The following is a 15,214-nucleotide window of genomic DNA, read 5'->3' on the forward strand; positions in this document are numbered from 1 at the left end:
ACAGGAGCTGCCCCCAGCCCCACAGAGGGAGGCAACCAGCGGTGGTGGCGGGCGGTGGGGCCAGCAAGTGGGCAGCACCACCGTTCACCCCACCGGTCACCCTACAGATTGGCCCTGATAGCCAGCCAGACCTAGGGACCCTACCTGTGCATGATTTTCGTGCACTGGGCCTCTAGCTCTTAATAAAAAACTTCCACCTAAAAAAAAAATCATAATAACCCTTATGCCAGAGGCATATTTTGAGGTGGCATATTCTGCTACCCCTCAAAAAGAAAGTTTTCTATCTTTGACAATAAAACTTGCCCAACCTGATTAACCCTCTTCACCCCACCTAGAATTCTTCCCTTCCTCCCTCCTGCTCTCCACCATCCCAATCCCTCTCTCCCTCTTGTCTTAAATGCTTGCTCCTCCTTTTAGTCTTCAGAACCCAGTCCTCTTCTCCATCCCATTCTTTCCACAATAAACCATGAAGGGTGTCCTTTGAGGTTAAGCCTTTCTTATTTGTATGCACTCACCCAAATTCAATGTAATTATCATAGTTTTATTTTTTGACAGGTTTTAATTCATTTTTTAAAAGTGTCCGGCACCTAAGCATATTATCTGAAAACAAACTGTTATAAAAATCCTACCCAATTCCCTTATCACTGGAATTCCCTACTGAACTGCTTTCACCCCAAACAGCTACTGGATCTAAAAACGAAGCACTTTGTGGACACCGCGGGGCAGCGCTCGGGTACTGCGGGGCACTTTGCAGCCGGTCCGGGAACCACGCGCGGCGGGTATGGCCTGGCTGCTTCCGGCCGCGCGGCTCCTCGCTGAACCCGCGAGCGCCTGGGGTCCCCGGATGGGCCTGGCGGAAGGTCGGCCTCCGGGGAGCAGAGGCGACAGGAAGACGAGGGCGTCGCCCGCTCTTGCAGACCCCGGAGCGGCCTTCGCGGGGCCGGCTGCGGTGACAGAGTGACCGACGGCCGCGCTGACCGGCCGCCACGAAGCCACTGCCACGTCAGGGCAACTTCACAAACCCGGCGGGGCGGTGGCGCAGGGGTGGTGACGCAGGGGCGGCGCGGCAGGTTGGGCCCGCAGCCAATCCCGGACGCTGACCTCCAGCCCGGCGCCCGCTTCAGGGACGCCCGGCCGGCGCCGGCGCCTGCCCGGCCCACAGGGAGGCGGGGACAGCGGGGAAGGCGGCGCCGTCGCGCAGCCCGCGCTCGCCTCACCCTCACCGCCCCGCCCGCACCCTCAGCACCCCGTCCGCAGGCTGGTGGCGCTGGGCGGTGTCTGCGGAATCCCTGGGCCTGGCCCCGGTGGCCGTGCCGCGCTGAGACCGAGTAGCCGCGCCGCAGAGAGGAGGCCGGAGCTGGACAGCGATTAGTCATGGAGACCCGCTACAACCTGAAGAGTCCGGGTGAGCAGGGCGGGGAGGCGGCGCTGGCGGGGTGGGCCGGAGTGACCATGGACTCCGGGGTCCGGCCCTGCGGTCCCCTCGCGTCCGCCGTCACTCGCGGCTCCACTCGCGGTGTCGCGCTCTACGCGAGTCCGCCGCCCGCCGGGCTGGTGCAGGCCGCGGGGCAGGGAGGCCGGCGGGCATCGGCTGCCAAACCTGGGGACGGGCCCGCGCCACCCAGCACCCCAACTCTCCCTGCCCGCATCTGCGTCGCGGGGAGCTGGGTTATAAGCTCACCCCTAAGAACAGGTGTAAGGATGATGTCCATGGGGAATAGCAGCCCCCTGTCCGACTGCTTCCTGGACACTGTCGTCTCTTCTCTGTCGCTGCCGCCGGACTTTTATTAGCTGCCTGACTCTCGCATTTGAGGATTTAGTTTAAATCAGATGAAGGAAGGCTTGGAATGAATCATAATAAATAGTATTTATTCTAGCTGTACCGTGATACATTTGTCAGGAGGGAGAAACTCCATAGTCCAGCTCTAAATGATAATCTTAATATCAGTAATGGTTTGTTTGACCAACTCTTACTGCTTTCTGTTTTTTTCTCCCCAAAATACCTGAGAATATGCAAAGACTCCAGAAAAGTGTGAGGATAGTGATTGAACAGAGCTTTGGTAACTTGAGTGCTGTCAAGCTAAGAAATGTTCTTAGGTGACCAAATGTGTAGAATGGGCCATAACACGTGGGGGCCGGGCATAGACTCCTTTAAAAATCTGGTGAAGGCTGTGGCTCTCCAATTCAATTTCAGCGTGTTTACAGCTTCCCTTCTCCAACCCACCTCATAAGAATGTCAGGAGGGGGGGCGGGGGAAAGAAGGTCCAAGAGAAAGAGGGAAAGAAGGCTTGATTTTAAGGTTCGATGGTTAAGTTATTTAGATTGTGGCAGATTTATATAAAATGGGGGGAGGGGTAAAAATGTCTGGTGACTCCTTGGTCACATGGTACCAAGTTCCTTAGGGCACCTGAAGTACTTAGTGAAATGTCCAGAGACAACAAACAGTACAGTTTGGAATGGAGATTGTTGTCAGAAGACATTGCTCAATTTTATAGGTCATCATACCTGAGATTATGGTAAGCATTTAATACTCTCCAGAATTTTGTACATTTCCAGAGAATATGACCTATTGCCAACAGGCTGAGTTTCGGCCCAACATGCTTCTAGCTGTGTAATAAATTTGCTTCCTCTTTTTTGTTTCATTTCCTCAAAGGTGATGTTACTGTTCTAGAGAGAATTTTTTAAAAAACATCTTTTTTGTTGTTGTTATTGTGTTGATCATTTAGAGTTCATGGAGAAGGGACTTATTGAAAATGCTAGGAGGCTTAATGAAATTACTTCCTTTGTTTTATTCTCAGTCCTGTGATGTTTTTAGAGTAATGCATATGTGAAAGGAAGTTGTTAAAAACACTGTAAAAGATGTAATCCTTTTTCTCTCACGTGGAGTTAGTTGTCTTAGAAGTATGGATAGGACAATTGAGACAATAAAGATAACTGGTTAAGGGCCAGTGTGCTAGCGTGTGGATAGTAAATTTGTTCATTTCTTTGTGAATGGACTTGTGTGGGGCCACCTCATAAGTCCTCTGACTAGCCTATCAGTAGTTGCCTCTGGATCAAGCTCCCTGATTCTTTTTTGAGTCTGCTCTGGCTGAAGTAGTAGGGTGTCAGAGTACAAAATAGGGAGACCTATGTGTAAAGAACCTCCTGTGGCAGCTTTCTTCAGAAGGGGCTGATGGGCATGTTCAGCAGGTGACTGGTGTATGTATGAGAGACTGGTACAGAGGCACCCACTGCCTCTATCAGAAACCTAGGAGTTATCCTGTCCATGCCCTTGGCATCAACTGCACCTCATGCTAATCATTCTCAAAGCTTTAATGTTCAGTTCAGATCCTTCTCCTAGGCTGCAGATAAATACAACTTAATGGTGATTTAATTTCTTCATCCAAATTTCCCACAGACCAAAAAAATATTTAAAAGTATAAACACCAAACATCAGTTTTCTCACCTCCCCCAAACTTGTACCTCACCTTAATATTCCTTATCCCAGGGATTGATAGCACCCAAGTGTCCATGAGAGTGATCTTTGATCTCTTGGTCTACTTCTTTACTCTACCCCCTACCCTAAAACTCTCTCATACACAGGCATGGGCGCCAATACATGCAAACACACATATCTAACCAGTCACTATTGCCACCAGATCAATTAAAACAAAACAAAATAAAACCTGATTAGATCACTCCTCAAACTGAGAAGTTTTCAGTAGCTTATTGATAGCTGTAGATATAGTTCAAAGTAAATTGTTTTGCTTGGCCTATAGGGCTGCTCATGATTTGATCGTTGCTTTTCTCACCAGCCTGAACTGCTACCACTCCTATGCTCCTTTGCATTTTCACCATCTATCTACAATGAGTGGCCAGATTATTATGATCTCTGAACGCATAATAATCTGGCCACTCAGTGTATATCCTATATAATAAAAGGCTAATATGCAAATTGTCCCCTCGACCACGAGTTCGACCAGCAGGCAGGCCGGCCAACCGCCCATGTCCCCTCCCCCTGGCCAGGCTGGCTGGACCCCACTCATGCACAAATTCATGCACCAGGCCTCTAAAATACATACACGCGCGCACACACACACACACACACACACACACACACACACACACACACTGAGTGGCCAGATTATTATGCGTTCAGAGATCATAATAATCTGGCCACTCAGTGTATTTGCCTGAGTGTCCCCAGATAGAACAGCTCTTCTCACCTCTATGCCTTGGTCCCTGTTGGAAGCTCTGCTTGGAATATCCTCCCTTTAATCTATGTGAAAGTCCTATTAATTGTTTAGGCCTCTTTAAGGTTCAGTCTTGTCCAGCTCCTATAGGCAGTCTAAGGTGGTCCCTATATTTGTATATACTTGGTCAGTGTTTGTAATTGTTTTCATGTCTTTCTCACTGTGAACTTTTTGAAGGCAAGAAGCAAGTCCTGGTCATTCTATTTCCATTGCTCAGATATTCTTTAAATGTTTATTGAATGGATACATTTACAGGGTCTTTCTGGGCAGGAACATTAGTCCTTAAATATTTGCTTATGTGCCTTCATATGGAAACAGCATGAGGCAGTTGGGGAGCATGACATTGGGTTTACATCCTCAATACACCTGCCTCTTTTCCATTTTACCCATGCTTTGGAGATCGATGAGATCAGGATATTTGCTTTCTAAAAGAAATAGATGCATGAGAGACAGTAACCTGTAAAAGATCCCCTTAGCTGGAGCTTTGTCTCCAAACCACAAAATAAACCCAGTGAGCTAGCCTGGGCATGTGCAGAATGCACATGCCTAGGCCTATGGAGCCTAGAGCTTGGATCCAGAGTGATCATGTGGCCTCCATGAAAAGAAAGAACAAGAGCAGCCAAGCAGGTGCTCCCCAACCCTCCTCCCTTTTCTGGAACATCTTATCTCACCATGATAGGAGAATTGAATAATCTTGCAAAGAGATAAGAGAGGAGCTGATGGGGGAAAAGTTTTCTCTGTAGCCAAAAAGTAGCAAGAGATGGAGTATCAGGAGTGGCAGACTATGCTCGAGCCTTAGTTGCCAGTCAGTACTTTGAATCTTGACTATTCTATAGCAGTGATATTTCTCATGCCATGTGGCCAACTACATATGCTCAAGTCCTGATTTTGAAACTGAATTGAGAGGGCCTTCTATTACAATTTATTTCTGACCTTAATAACTTGTAATCTGGGGAAAAGGGATGGGTGAAAAGGAAAGAAGAAATAATGTGAAGAAATTGTTGACTCCCATTTGACAGATGTAAACATTTAAGCAGAATAAGATTGACTTGTCCAATGATTTAGGCCAAAGGAATCAGAGCCAGTATTTTAATCCAGTTCTAATTCCAGAGTCGATGCTCTTTTTCACGAAAGCATTCATAATGAATGCTATTTCAGAAAAAATAGATTATGAAAACACTAGACCAGTGGTCGGCAAACTCATTAGTCAGCAGAGCCAAATATCAACAGTACAACGATTGAAATTTCTCTTGAGAGCCAAATTTTTTAAACTTAAACTTCTTCTAACACCACTTCTTCAAAATAGACTCGCCCAGGCCATGGTATTTTGTGGAAGAGCCATACTCAAGGGGCCAAAGAGCCGCATGTGGCTCGCGAGCCGCAGTTTGCCGACCACTGCACTAGACTAACCTCACTTTCTATTTGACTGTGTGGCTTTAGCTCTCACATGGTATGTGCCTGTGTGGCCTATGAACTAATAAAAGCAACATGTTTAGTTATTAAGTGAATGATTGTTCCTTTAAATGCATTGTTGTAGCATTTCTGATCCTTTCATATATCTCTCATAATATCCAGGTATTTATTATTGGGTGTTTATTATCTTCTCTCCAACTGAAATGACATAAAATCTGACCTTGTCAACTTAACCATTATTCAGCTAGCTGATAAGGAATGAAGGAAAAACAATCTCCTTGGCATTCTGATTGCGTACAGCAGCCAAACTAATTAACTTGATAATAGCTTCCATGATTTTACTTATATATAATAATATTAATTGAAAACAAGGATATTTTTATGTGCTCCAAACCACGTATTCTCAATCCTTGATCCATGGTCCCCTTAGATAGAATAGTTGGCAGTTCCTTCCATGTTGGCGGCTTCAGCCAAAACAGCTCAGTTACCTGTTTTGTTTTTTGTTAATCCTCACCCGAACATATTTTTCCTTTTGATTTTTAGAGAGAGTGGAAAGGGTGGGGGGGAGAGAGAGAAACATCAAAGTGAGAGAGACACATTGACTGGTTGTCTTCTACTAGGGGCAGGGAGGAACCCTTGACTGAGATTTGAACCTAGAACCCTTCAATGCACAGGCTGACACTCTAACCCAGGGGTGGGGAATGTTTTTTCTGCCAAGGGCCATTTGGATATTTATAATATCACTCAAGGGCCATGCAAAATTATCCTAGTACATTTGGTCAAACATTTAATTAATTTAAAATTTAATCAGCTTATAAATTAGCCTGGTATATTTGGTCAAAATTTTAATTAATTTACCCCTAATGCCTTGGCAGAATCAGACCAAATGATTTCTTGGGCCTTATACAGCTCAAGGACTGGATGTTACCCATCCCTACTAACCACTGAACAACACTGGCCAGGGTATCTGTTTTATGTATTGAGATTCTCATTAAGCTTTTCTTTGGACAAAGGATTTTATCTTATTGATAAACTAGTTGCCTGGTGCACAACATTCGTACACGGGAAGTGTGTGTGTGGGGGGGTTCCTCAGCCTGGCCTGCACACTCTCCCAGTCCGGGACTGCCGAGGGGTCCTTACCTCTGCCGCCGAGGCGTGAAAGGCTCCCGCTACCGCCGCTGTGCTTGCCAGCCGTGAGCCTGGCTTCTGGCTGAGCAAAGTTCCCCCTGTGGGAGCACACTGACCACCAGGGGGCAGCTCCTGCATTGAGCGCCTGCCCCTGGTGGTCAGTGCATGTCATAGTGACCTGTCGTTCTGCCATTCAGTCGCTTTCCATATTAGCCTTTTATTATATAGAATAAGTTTGAAAACCATTGCCTTTAATCAGATCCTTTTAGGGGAAGATAGTAAAAGTTAATTCAATATTTGAGTGCTTACTATGTACTAAGTCCTGAGGAGACTGCAGTAGATTGTTTAGCAGGAAAGACAAGTGTTATGTAATTACAAGTGAGATGAACTTTATAAAAGATAAGATACAGAGTGTTATGGAGGCTTATAGTAAGGGCACTCAACCTAGCTTCTAGGGCAGTGGCTCCCAAACCTGACTGAGCATTAGAATAACTTGGAGAGCATTCCTGGTCTCCACGCCCTCCCCAGAACTCCTCAGGGATTTTTATCTGGCCATATGGGTGGACAAGGGAATGTGTCATGGACACCTTCCTGAAGAAGTTACTTAAAGGTTTGTTGGGAACCAGTCTAGATGATGAGGTGGAGGATAGGGGTGGGAGCAGCATTGCAAGTTGAGGAACCAGTATGTAGGAAGGTCTGGAGTAGAGAGAAGTGGAGTGTTTAGAACTTTCCGGAAGAGTGTTTCAATATGTACATGTTTCTAATATAGCATTTATCATGCTGTTTTGTATTTTACCCCCCCCCCCCCAGACTATAAGCTCCTTGATAACAAATTATTTTATTTTGGTTGTAGATATAGCATCTAATATGACCTTAGTAATTTGATGATCAAGTGAACAAAGTTTCCTCCCACAGGGGCCTAGTTCAAAGTAGGGGATGGAAAAGAATGTTAATAATTATAGGCCTAGCCAGTGCTCAGTGGTTAGAGCAGCCGTGGGCAAACTATGGCACGCTGGCCGGATCCGGCCCGTTTGGCTGTTCTGTCCAGCCCGCGGAGCCGAAAGAGCGGAGGGTTCTCTTGCTCTCCCCTCCGCTCCTTTACTTTGAATTTATATTAGTTCACACAAACACTCCATCCATGCTTTTGTTCCGGCCTTCCGGTCCAGTTTAAGAACCCATTGTGGCCCTCGAGTCAAAAAGTTTGCCCACCCCTGGGTTAGAGCATCAACCTTTGGACTGAAGGATGTCAGGTTCATTTCCTTGTCAAGGGCATGTCCCTTGGTTGCACCATCTCCAGGCCCATCTGGGCATGTGAATGTCTCTTCCCCTCCCTTCCACGCTCTCTAAAAAAATTAATGGAAAAATATCCCTGGGTGAGGATTAACAAACAAAAACCAAAAATAAAGACAAAAAATAAGTAATTATTATTATGGAATAAGATAGTGACTTAAGAACTTTGGTTTTTAAAAATATATATATATATATATATATATATATATATATATATATATATTTTTTTTTTACAGAGAGGAAGGGAGAGGGATAGAGAGTTAGAAATATCGATAAGAGAGAAACACCAATCAGCTGCCTCCTGCACACCCCATACTGGGGATGTGCTCGTAACCAAGGTACATACCCTTGACCGGAATCGAACCTGGGACCCTTCAGTCCGCAGGCCAACGCTCTATCCACTGAGCCAAACCAGTTAGGGCAAACTTTGGTGTGTGTTTTTTAATCTTCACCCAAGGACATGTTTTTATTGTTTTCAGAGGGAGAAGAAAGGTGAGGGAGAGAGAGAGAGAGAGAGAGAAACATTGATGTGGAAAACATCAATCAGTTGCCTCCCACATATACCCCAACCAAGGATTGAACCCACAACCTGGGTATCTGCCCTGACTGGGAATCAAACCCTTTGGTGCACAGGATGATGCTCCAACCAAATGAGCCACAAAGGCCAGGGCTAAAATGAAATTTTATGCAAGAGACATGATACAGACTGCATTATAATATTGTGTGGAAGTTGATTCTTAATCTCTCCTGATGACTTTCCATCCAGTGCCTCCACACATTTTACTTTTATTGTTTCTCTGCCTATTCATACCCACCTGCCTAATTCCTATTGTCTTTCTTTCAGATGTTAGTTATAGGTTTTAGTTGAAGTGAAGAATCGTTTCAAAAAGGAAATCAATTAGGGCTATGGAATAAAGTGACCTCTGGAGACAGTCCCATTAAGTTAATACAAGATATTGGGTGGAAAGTCTCAAAAGGTTGAAAAAACGGGGGGGAGGAGGTTACTGTTCATGAGAATGAGTTCCAAAGGGCATGTTTTTTGTTAATACAGACTTTTTAACATGGTAGAGTTATATTGTCTGTGTTGGAATTCCAGCTCTGTCACTTACTAGTTGTGTGACCTTGGATAAGTTTCTTTGTCTAGAAAATAGGGATTTTCTATCTCATAGCAATGTTTTGAGGGTTGTTTGAGTGCTACCACATAGGAAGTATATATAAGTACTTACTAATAAAAAGTGTCTTTATCAGACTTACCTGTATATTTAATATATAACTCTCCTAATGCCTACCTACCATTTCCTCTCCTCCTCCAATGATTACTATTATCCCATAATTAAATCTTTATCATACACTTAGTTGAGCCAATCCTCTCTATACATGTTTTGTTAAAGTAGAAACTTTTTCATTAGGTTGTAAATCTGATTTAATCACTTGGTAAAGTATATTTTAAATGTCTCTATCTTATGAATTTTATTTTAGCTGTTAAACGTTTAATGAAAGAAGCGGCAGAATTGAAAGATCCAACAGATCATTATCATGCACAACCTTTGGAGGTTAGTTTCTTTCTCCATCTTCTACATATGGATTTTAATATTTTAAACAAATTTCTTAAAATTGTTTTTTCATTGCTTTGAGTCATTACAGATGTGTTTGATGTGGTTTATTAGTATATTTTACTCCGAGTATTTCCTGAATGGCTAATTTCCTATTAGCCAATCAGAATCAGACATTTTACAAGAAGCAGATTTCTGGCCTCTATAAAATGGGTCTCAGATGCTGGTCTTGAATATGAGGGAGGGAAAGTGGAAAGAAACCAATACTTTTTACAGTTTGGAAGACCTGGCCTCTTGAGGGATCTCTGCAGTTAGTGTGGGCTTTTTGTATAAACATCTCTAACTCTCTTCGTCTTCTTTTCTGAAAAAAGGAAAGTTTTTAAATATGCTTAGTCTGGCTTCCATGGTAATAGTGAGAATAAAATGTAATAATGTATGCACAAATAGTTTGCAAACTCCAAAGTACATGGTAACTGTAAGATGTTGATAGCATATGTATTAATGTTATTAACTTTTTAAGTAAGTGCTTAGGTATCTTTAAGGGTTAATGTAAAAGATTGTTAAAATAATCCAAATTTTTATTAATTGTTTGATTATACAGTTGACCCTTGAACAATGCAGGGGTTGGAGCCCCAAATCAGTATATAACTTAACTCCCAAAAAACTTAATTACTAATATAGTTGACCAGCAGCATTACTGATAACATTAATAGTCAATTAACACATATTTTGTATCTTATATATATTATAGACTGTATTCTTACAATAAAGTAAGCTAGAGAAAAGAAAATGTTATTAAGAAAGTCATAATGAAGAGAAGATACATTTATAGTGCTGTATGTATTTATTGAAAAAAATCGAGTATAAGTGGACCCATGCAATTCAAACCCATGTTATTCAAGGATTGATTATATAATAATTATCACTGATTAGTATTCAAGAACTAATTTGTAGCTTAATAAAATCTATGGCCTTATTTATGAATATATGACAATACTCAAATATTTTAAAATGCATTTGTTTAAAAAGATTTAGCTCTATGGCACATGAAAACTATAACTTTCTTGAGACATTTTGTGCATTAGAAACTCTTCTAGCAATAATATAAAATACTACTTTTTCTCACACAGTAATCTTTCTAATAGTCATTTAATTAAAATGGTCAAACTTTAATATTACTGATGTCTTGTTGGTTATTGTTTTTGTTCAGGATAATCTTTTTGAATGGCACTTTACAGTTAGAGGGCCCCCAGATTCTGATTTTGATGGAGGAGTTTATCATGGACGAATAGTACTACCACCAGAGTATCCCATGAAACCACCAAGCATTATTCTTCTAACGGTAAGAATTCTTGGCTTTTTGAAATGCTTGTGCTTTTTTTACTCTTCACGGTGGCTGCAAAATATGGTCAACATACTCATTTACATTAAGAAATAAAGTAGAGTCTGGCCAGTATGGCTCTGGTTGGTGGTTGTCCTGTACCCTGAAAGCTTACCAGTTCGATTCCCAGTCAGGGCACATGCCCGGGTTGTGGGCTCTGTCCCTGGTAGGGGGCATGCAGGAGGCAGCTGATAGATGTTTTGCTCTCACATCAATGTTTCTCTTTCTCCCTCTCTCCAAAAAAATTATTAAAAAAATTTTTTTAAAAAAGAAGTGGCTGCTTTTGGGAACCAGGCCTTGGTACTATAATTTCCCCCAAAAATTAATTTATAGAATTTTTTATTTTTATTTTTATTGTTGAGAGAGAGAAGGGGAGAGAAGAGATATTGTTCACTTATTTATGCATTCATTGGTTTATTCTTATATGTGCCCTGATGGGGAATTGAACACTTACCTTAGCATATTGGGATGATGCTGTAACCAACTGAGCTACCGAGCCAGGGTTATAGGAATTATTAATGCTAATGAATGTAGAATTACCATAGTATGGTTGTTAGAATTCAGTGAATTAATGTATGCAAAGTGTTAGGCACAGTGTCTGGCACATGGTAAGTACTCAGTAAAGGGTTGTTAATGTTATTGTACCTCTTAATCACATCATCTCCATTTAACCTCTCACTTTTCATGTGTAGCTTTTAAAATAGAAGTGACAGAGTCCTCAATAAATGATTGCTATATTATTACTTATATCTTAGAATTTCTTTCTACATCCACATATTTTATGTCCATGTGAAGGAAAATGAGTAATTTTTTTCTTCTTTTTCCTGAGACACGTTTCATCAGTCAATTCCTCTCTTAATTGTTAAGCTTTCCTTTCCTCATTTCCTTTTATTTACAAGTGTGTTTGATTACCCCCAACCTTGAAAAAAAGCAAAAACAAAACATAAACACCTTTCTTTATCTCCGCTCACCACTCTATGTTGTTGTTCTGTTTTTTTTTTTTTCTTGATAGCCTTCAAGGCATCTTTACTTTAGTTTGGCTTGCTGCAGTCTGGTTTCCACACATGCTCACAGCACTAATCTCAAAGACCAGTTTGAGAAATCCCACTGTCTCTTCTCAGTCTTTATCCTATTCCGTCTAAGTTAAACCTGACACTCACGGTGTAGCAAATAGTGAAAGAAAAGGTACTAATTAATAAATATCAAATTAATGCTGCTTTTTACCTATATTTGGTGAAGTGAAAAGAGCATTAGTTTAGAGCCAGTAGACCTGGATTCTGACTAGTTCTATTTCTGTTACACCACAGGCAGGTTACATAATCTCTTTGAAATTTAGTTTTCTCATCTGTCAAAAGGGTTGTGTATGGTAAATATAATCACACTTTTTAAAGTTCCTCATATATACAAGTTGCTTAACGAATATTAGATGATATTTAGAATCAGTAATGCTGGCAGTAGGGCTGGAGCAGGGTCTTGGAGGGGCCCCATGTGTTAGGAGTCACTTTTATTTGCTAGATCATGGCAAGAGCCAAGTGGTCTATGGCTGGTACATGAGGAAACTGGTGGGGGTGGGTAGTTGGAGTAGCAGCTTTTCACCAATAGGTATAGAAATACTGAAATATTTTAAGAGTTAACCAACGGTATGGTTCATATTTAGCACAGTGGCTGAGAATCAGTCCTGCCCTCCTGGTTTTTAATATTTGCTTTTTCTGTTCACTTCCTCTCTTTTGAAAATGTTCCTCTCTTTTCTAACCTTCATTCAACAAATAATCATTAAACACGTGTCATTCACTCTGTGGGTGCAACAGAGAATAAGTTAAATTCTCTGACCATATGAAACATATATTCTAATTCATGCCTCTTCTCCCTTCCCCTTTCCCTAAGTATTGATATTCTACAAGTTCAGACTTCAACTGTTTTGTTTTGTTTTGTCTTTCTATGAAATGGCTTTAATAATCACCTCTCTAAAGTCAGGTACCAAAGATGTATATCCTCTTCTGATATCACCATGTCTATAATTCTACCTGCCTGCTGGACATCAATAGCTCTTCTACCAAAAAAATAGATTCATGTCCAAAGCTGAAATCATTATCTCTGATCTTCCTCCTTTGTGTTCCTATTTTATGAATCATCATTCTGAAAATCACTCCTACCTCAGAGCCTTCCTCACCAATATCTGGTTAGATGATATCAAATCCTTAGGTTTTATTCTAGTCTCTGTACATCTTCTATTTTAGATTCTTCACAGAGCCTAGAATACTAGGCACATAGGAGGACATCAGGACATCTTTATCAGTTATTTAGATTTCACTTGTATAATTCAATTTAAAAAAAGTGCTACAACTTCTAAAAACAGTTTGTATTATTCACTTAGAATCCAGCAAATATTTGTGGAGTGTCAACCAGAGGACAAAAATCTATATCCCCTTAGATATTACATTATTTAAAAATTATCTTTAAAATTTATTTATATGTAAAAATATTTATACTGATAAAGTCTAAAACATTAAACACATCTACAATTTTTAAAATTGTTTTTTTTTAAATAAATCTTTATTCAGATTATTACAATTATTTCTCCTTTTCCCCCCCATAGCTCCCCTCCACCCATTTCCCACCCCACCTTCTGCCCTTACCTCCCCCCCACTGTCCTTATCCATAGGTGTATGATTTTTGTCCAGTCTCTTCATGAACCCCCCATACCCCTTTCCCCCTGAGAATTATTAGTCCACTCCCTTTCTATGCCCCTGATTCTATTATATTCACCAGATTATTCTGTTCCTCAGGTTTTTAATTCACTTGATTTTTAGGTTCACTTGTTGATAGATATGTATTTGTTGTTCATAATTTTTATCTTTACTTTTTTCTTCTTCCTCTTCTTTAAGAATACCTTTCAGCATTTCATATAATACTGGTTTGGTGGTGATGAACTCCTTTAGCTTTTTCTTGTCTGTGAAACTCTTTATCTGCCCTTCAATTCTGAATGATAGCTTTTCTGGGTAGAGTAATCTTGGTTGTAGGTTCTTGCTATTCATCACATTGAAAATTTCTTGCCACTCCCGTCTGGCCTGCTTAGTTTCTGTTGAGAAGTCAGCTGACAGTCGTATGGGTGCTCCCTTGTAGGTAACTAACTGTTTTTCTCTTGCTGCTTTTAATATTCTCTCTTTGTCTTTTGCTCTTGGCATTTTAATTATGATGTGTCTTGGTGTGGTCCTCTTTGGATTCCTTTTGTTTGGGGTTCTGTGCGCTTCCTGGACTTGTAAGTCTATTTCTTTCACCAGGTGGGGGAAGTTTTCGGTCATTATTTCTTCCAATAGGTTTTCAGTATCTTGCTCTCTCTCTTCTTCTGGCACCCCCATAATTCTGATGTTGGTACGCTTGAAGTTGTCCCAGAGTCTTCTTACATTATCTTCAACTTTTTGGATTTTTTTTTTGCTTTTTGCTTTTTTGGTTGAGAGTTTTTTGCTTCTTTGTATTTCAATTCTTTGACTTGATTTTTGTGTTCCTCTTGTCTGTTTTTGGGTCTCTGTATAATATTTTTTATTTCAGTCAGTGTATGTTTAATTTCTAGTTGGTCCTTTTTCATATCTTCGAGGGTCTCGTTATATTTATCGGCCTTTTCTAGGATATTCTTAAAAAGCCTTATAACCGTGGTTTTGAATTCTATATCCAGTCGTTTGTTTTCCTCCATTTCTTTCGTTTGTGATCTGATTCTTTGACGCCGCATTTTCATTGCTTCCCTGAGTTGGTAAGGTAGATTTGTGTGCTAGGTTTCCAATATGGCCCAGTGGGTCTGCCTCCCCAGTTAACCTGAGGTGGACACTCTTGGTGCACCCCTTTGTGGACTGTGTGTACAGCCTTGTTGTAATTAAGTCTTTATTGTTGTTGGTATCACTGGGAAGAATTGACCTCCAGGCCAGTTGGCTGTAAGGATCAGCTGCGTCTATGCTGGGAGAAGTTCAGTGCTGGAGACAGCCTTATAGGATTAGACTTGCCAAATTGCAATAGCCTCTGTGCTCAGCTTGGATGGGGTGAAGTCTCAGTCTTGGCTTCCCGTCAGCCTTGCCCTCGCGCGCACATGCGTGCCTTCAGACCTCTGCCTTCCCGGCTCCCGAGTCTCCGCCCGAGAGTCCAGACTCCCCCGACAAGAGCGTGGGTCCCCAGGGGCTCGCCTGGATCTGGGGTTCACTGCAGTCAGAACTGGGGCTCAGTGCAGT

General features: G+C 41.8%; 1 protein-coding gene across 1 annotated transcript in view; it reads left to right on the forward strand.

Annotated features, from left to right (window-relative positions):
* The first annotated feature begins 1,139 nt into the window (after window positions 1–1,139).
* The window catches only part of UBE2J1 (ubiquitin conjugating enzyme E2 J1), a 30,242-nt gene continuing 16,167 nt past the window's right edge, over window positions 1,140–15,214 (forward strand). Inside the window, exons 1-3 of the mRNA XM_080667116.1 lie at window positions 1,140–1,405; window positions 9,543–9,616; window positions 10,827–10,958. Coding sequence (XP_080523242.1) covers window positions 1,375–1,405; window positions 9,543–9,616; window positions 10,827–10,958 — 237 coding nt within the window. The 5' untranslated portion in view covers window positions 1,140–1,374. The remainder of the gene's footprint in view (window positions 1,406–9,542; window positions 9,617–10,826; window positions 10,959–15,214) is intronic.

This window comes from Plecotus auritus (assembly GCF_963455305.1).
Source record: "Plecotus auritus genome assembly, chromosome: 4".
NCBI classification, from domain to species: Eukaryota; Metazoa; Chordata; class Mammalia; order Chiroptera; family Vespertilionidae; genus Plecotus; species Plecotus auritus.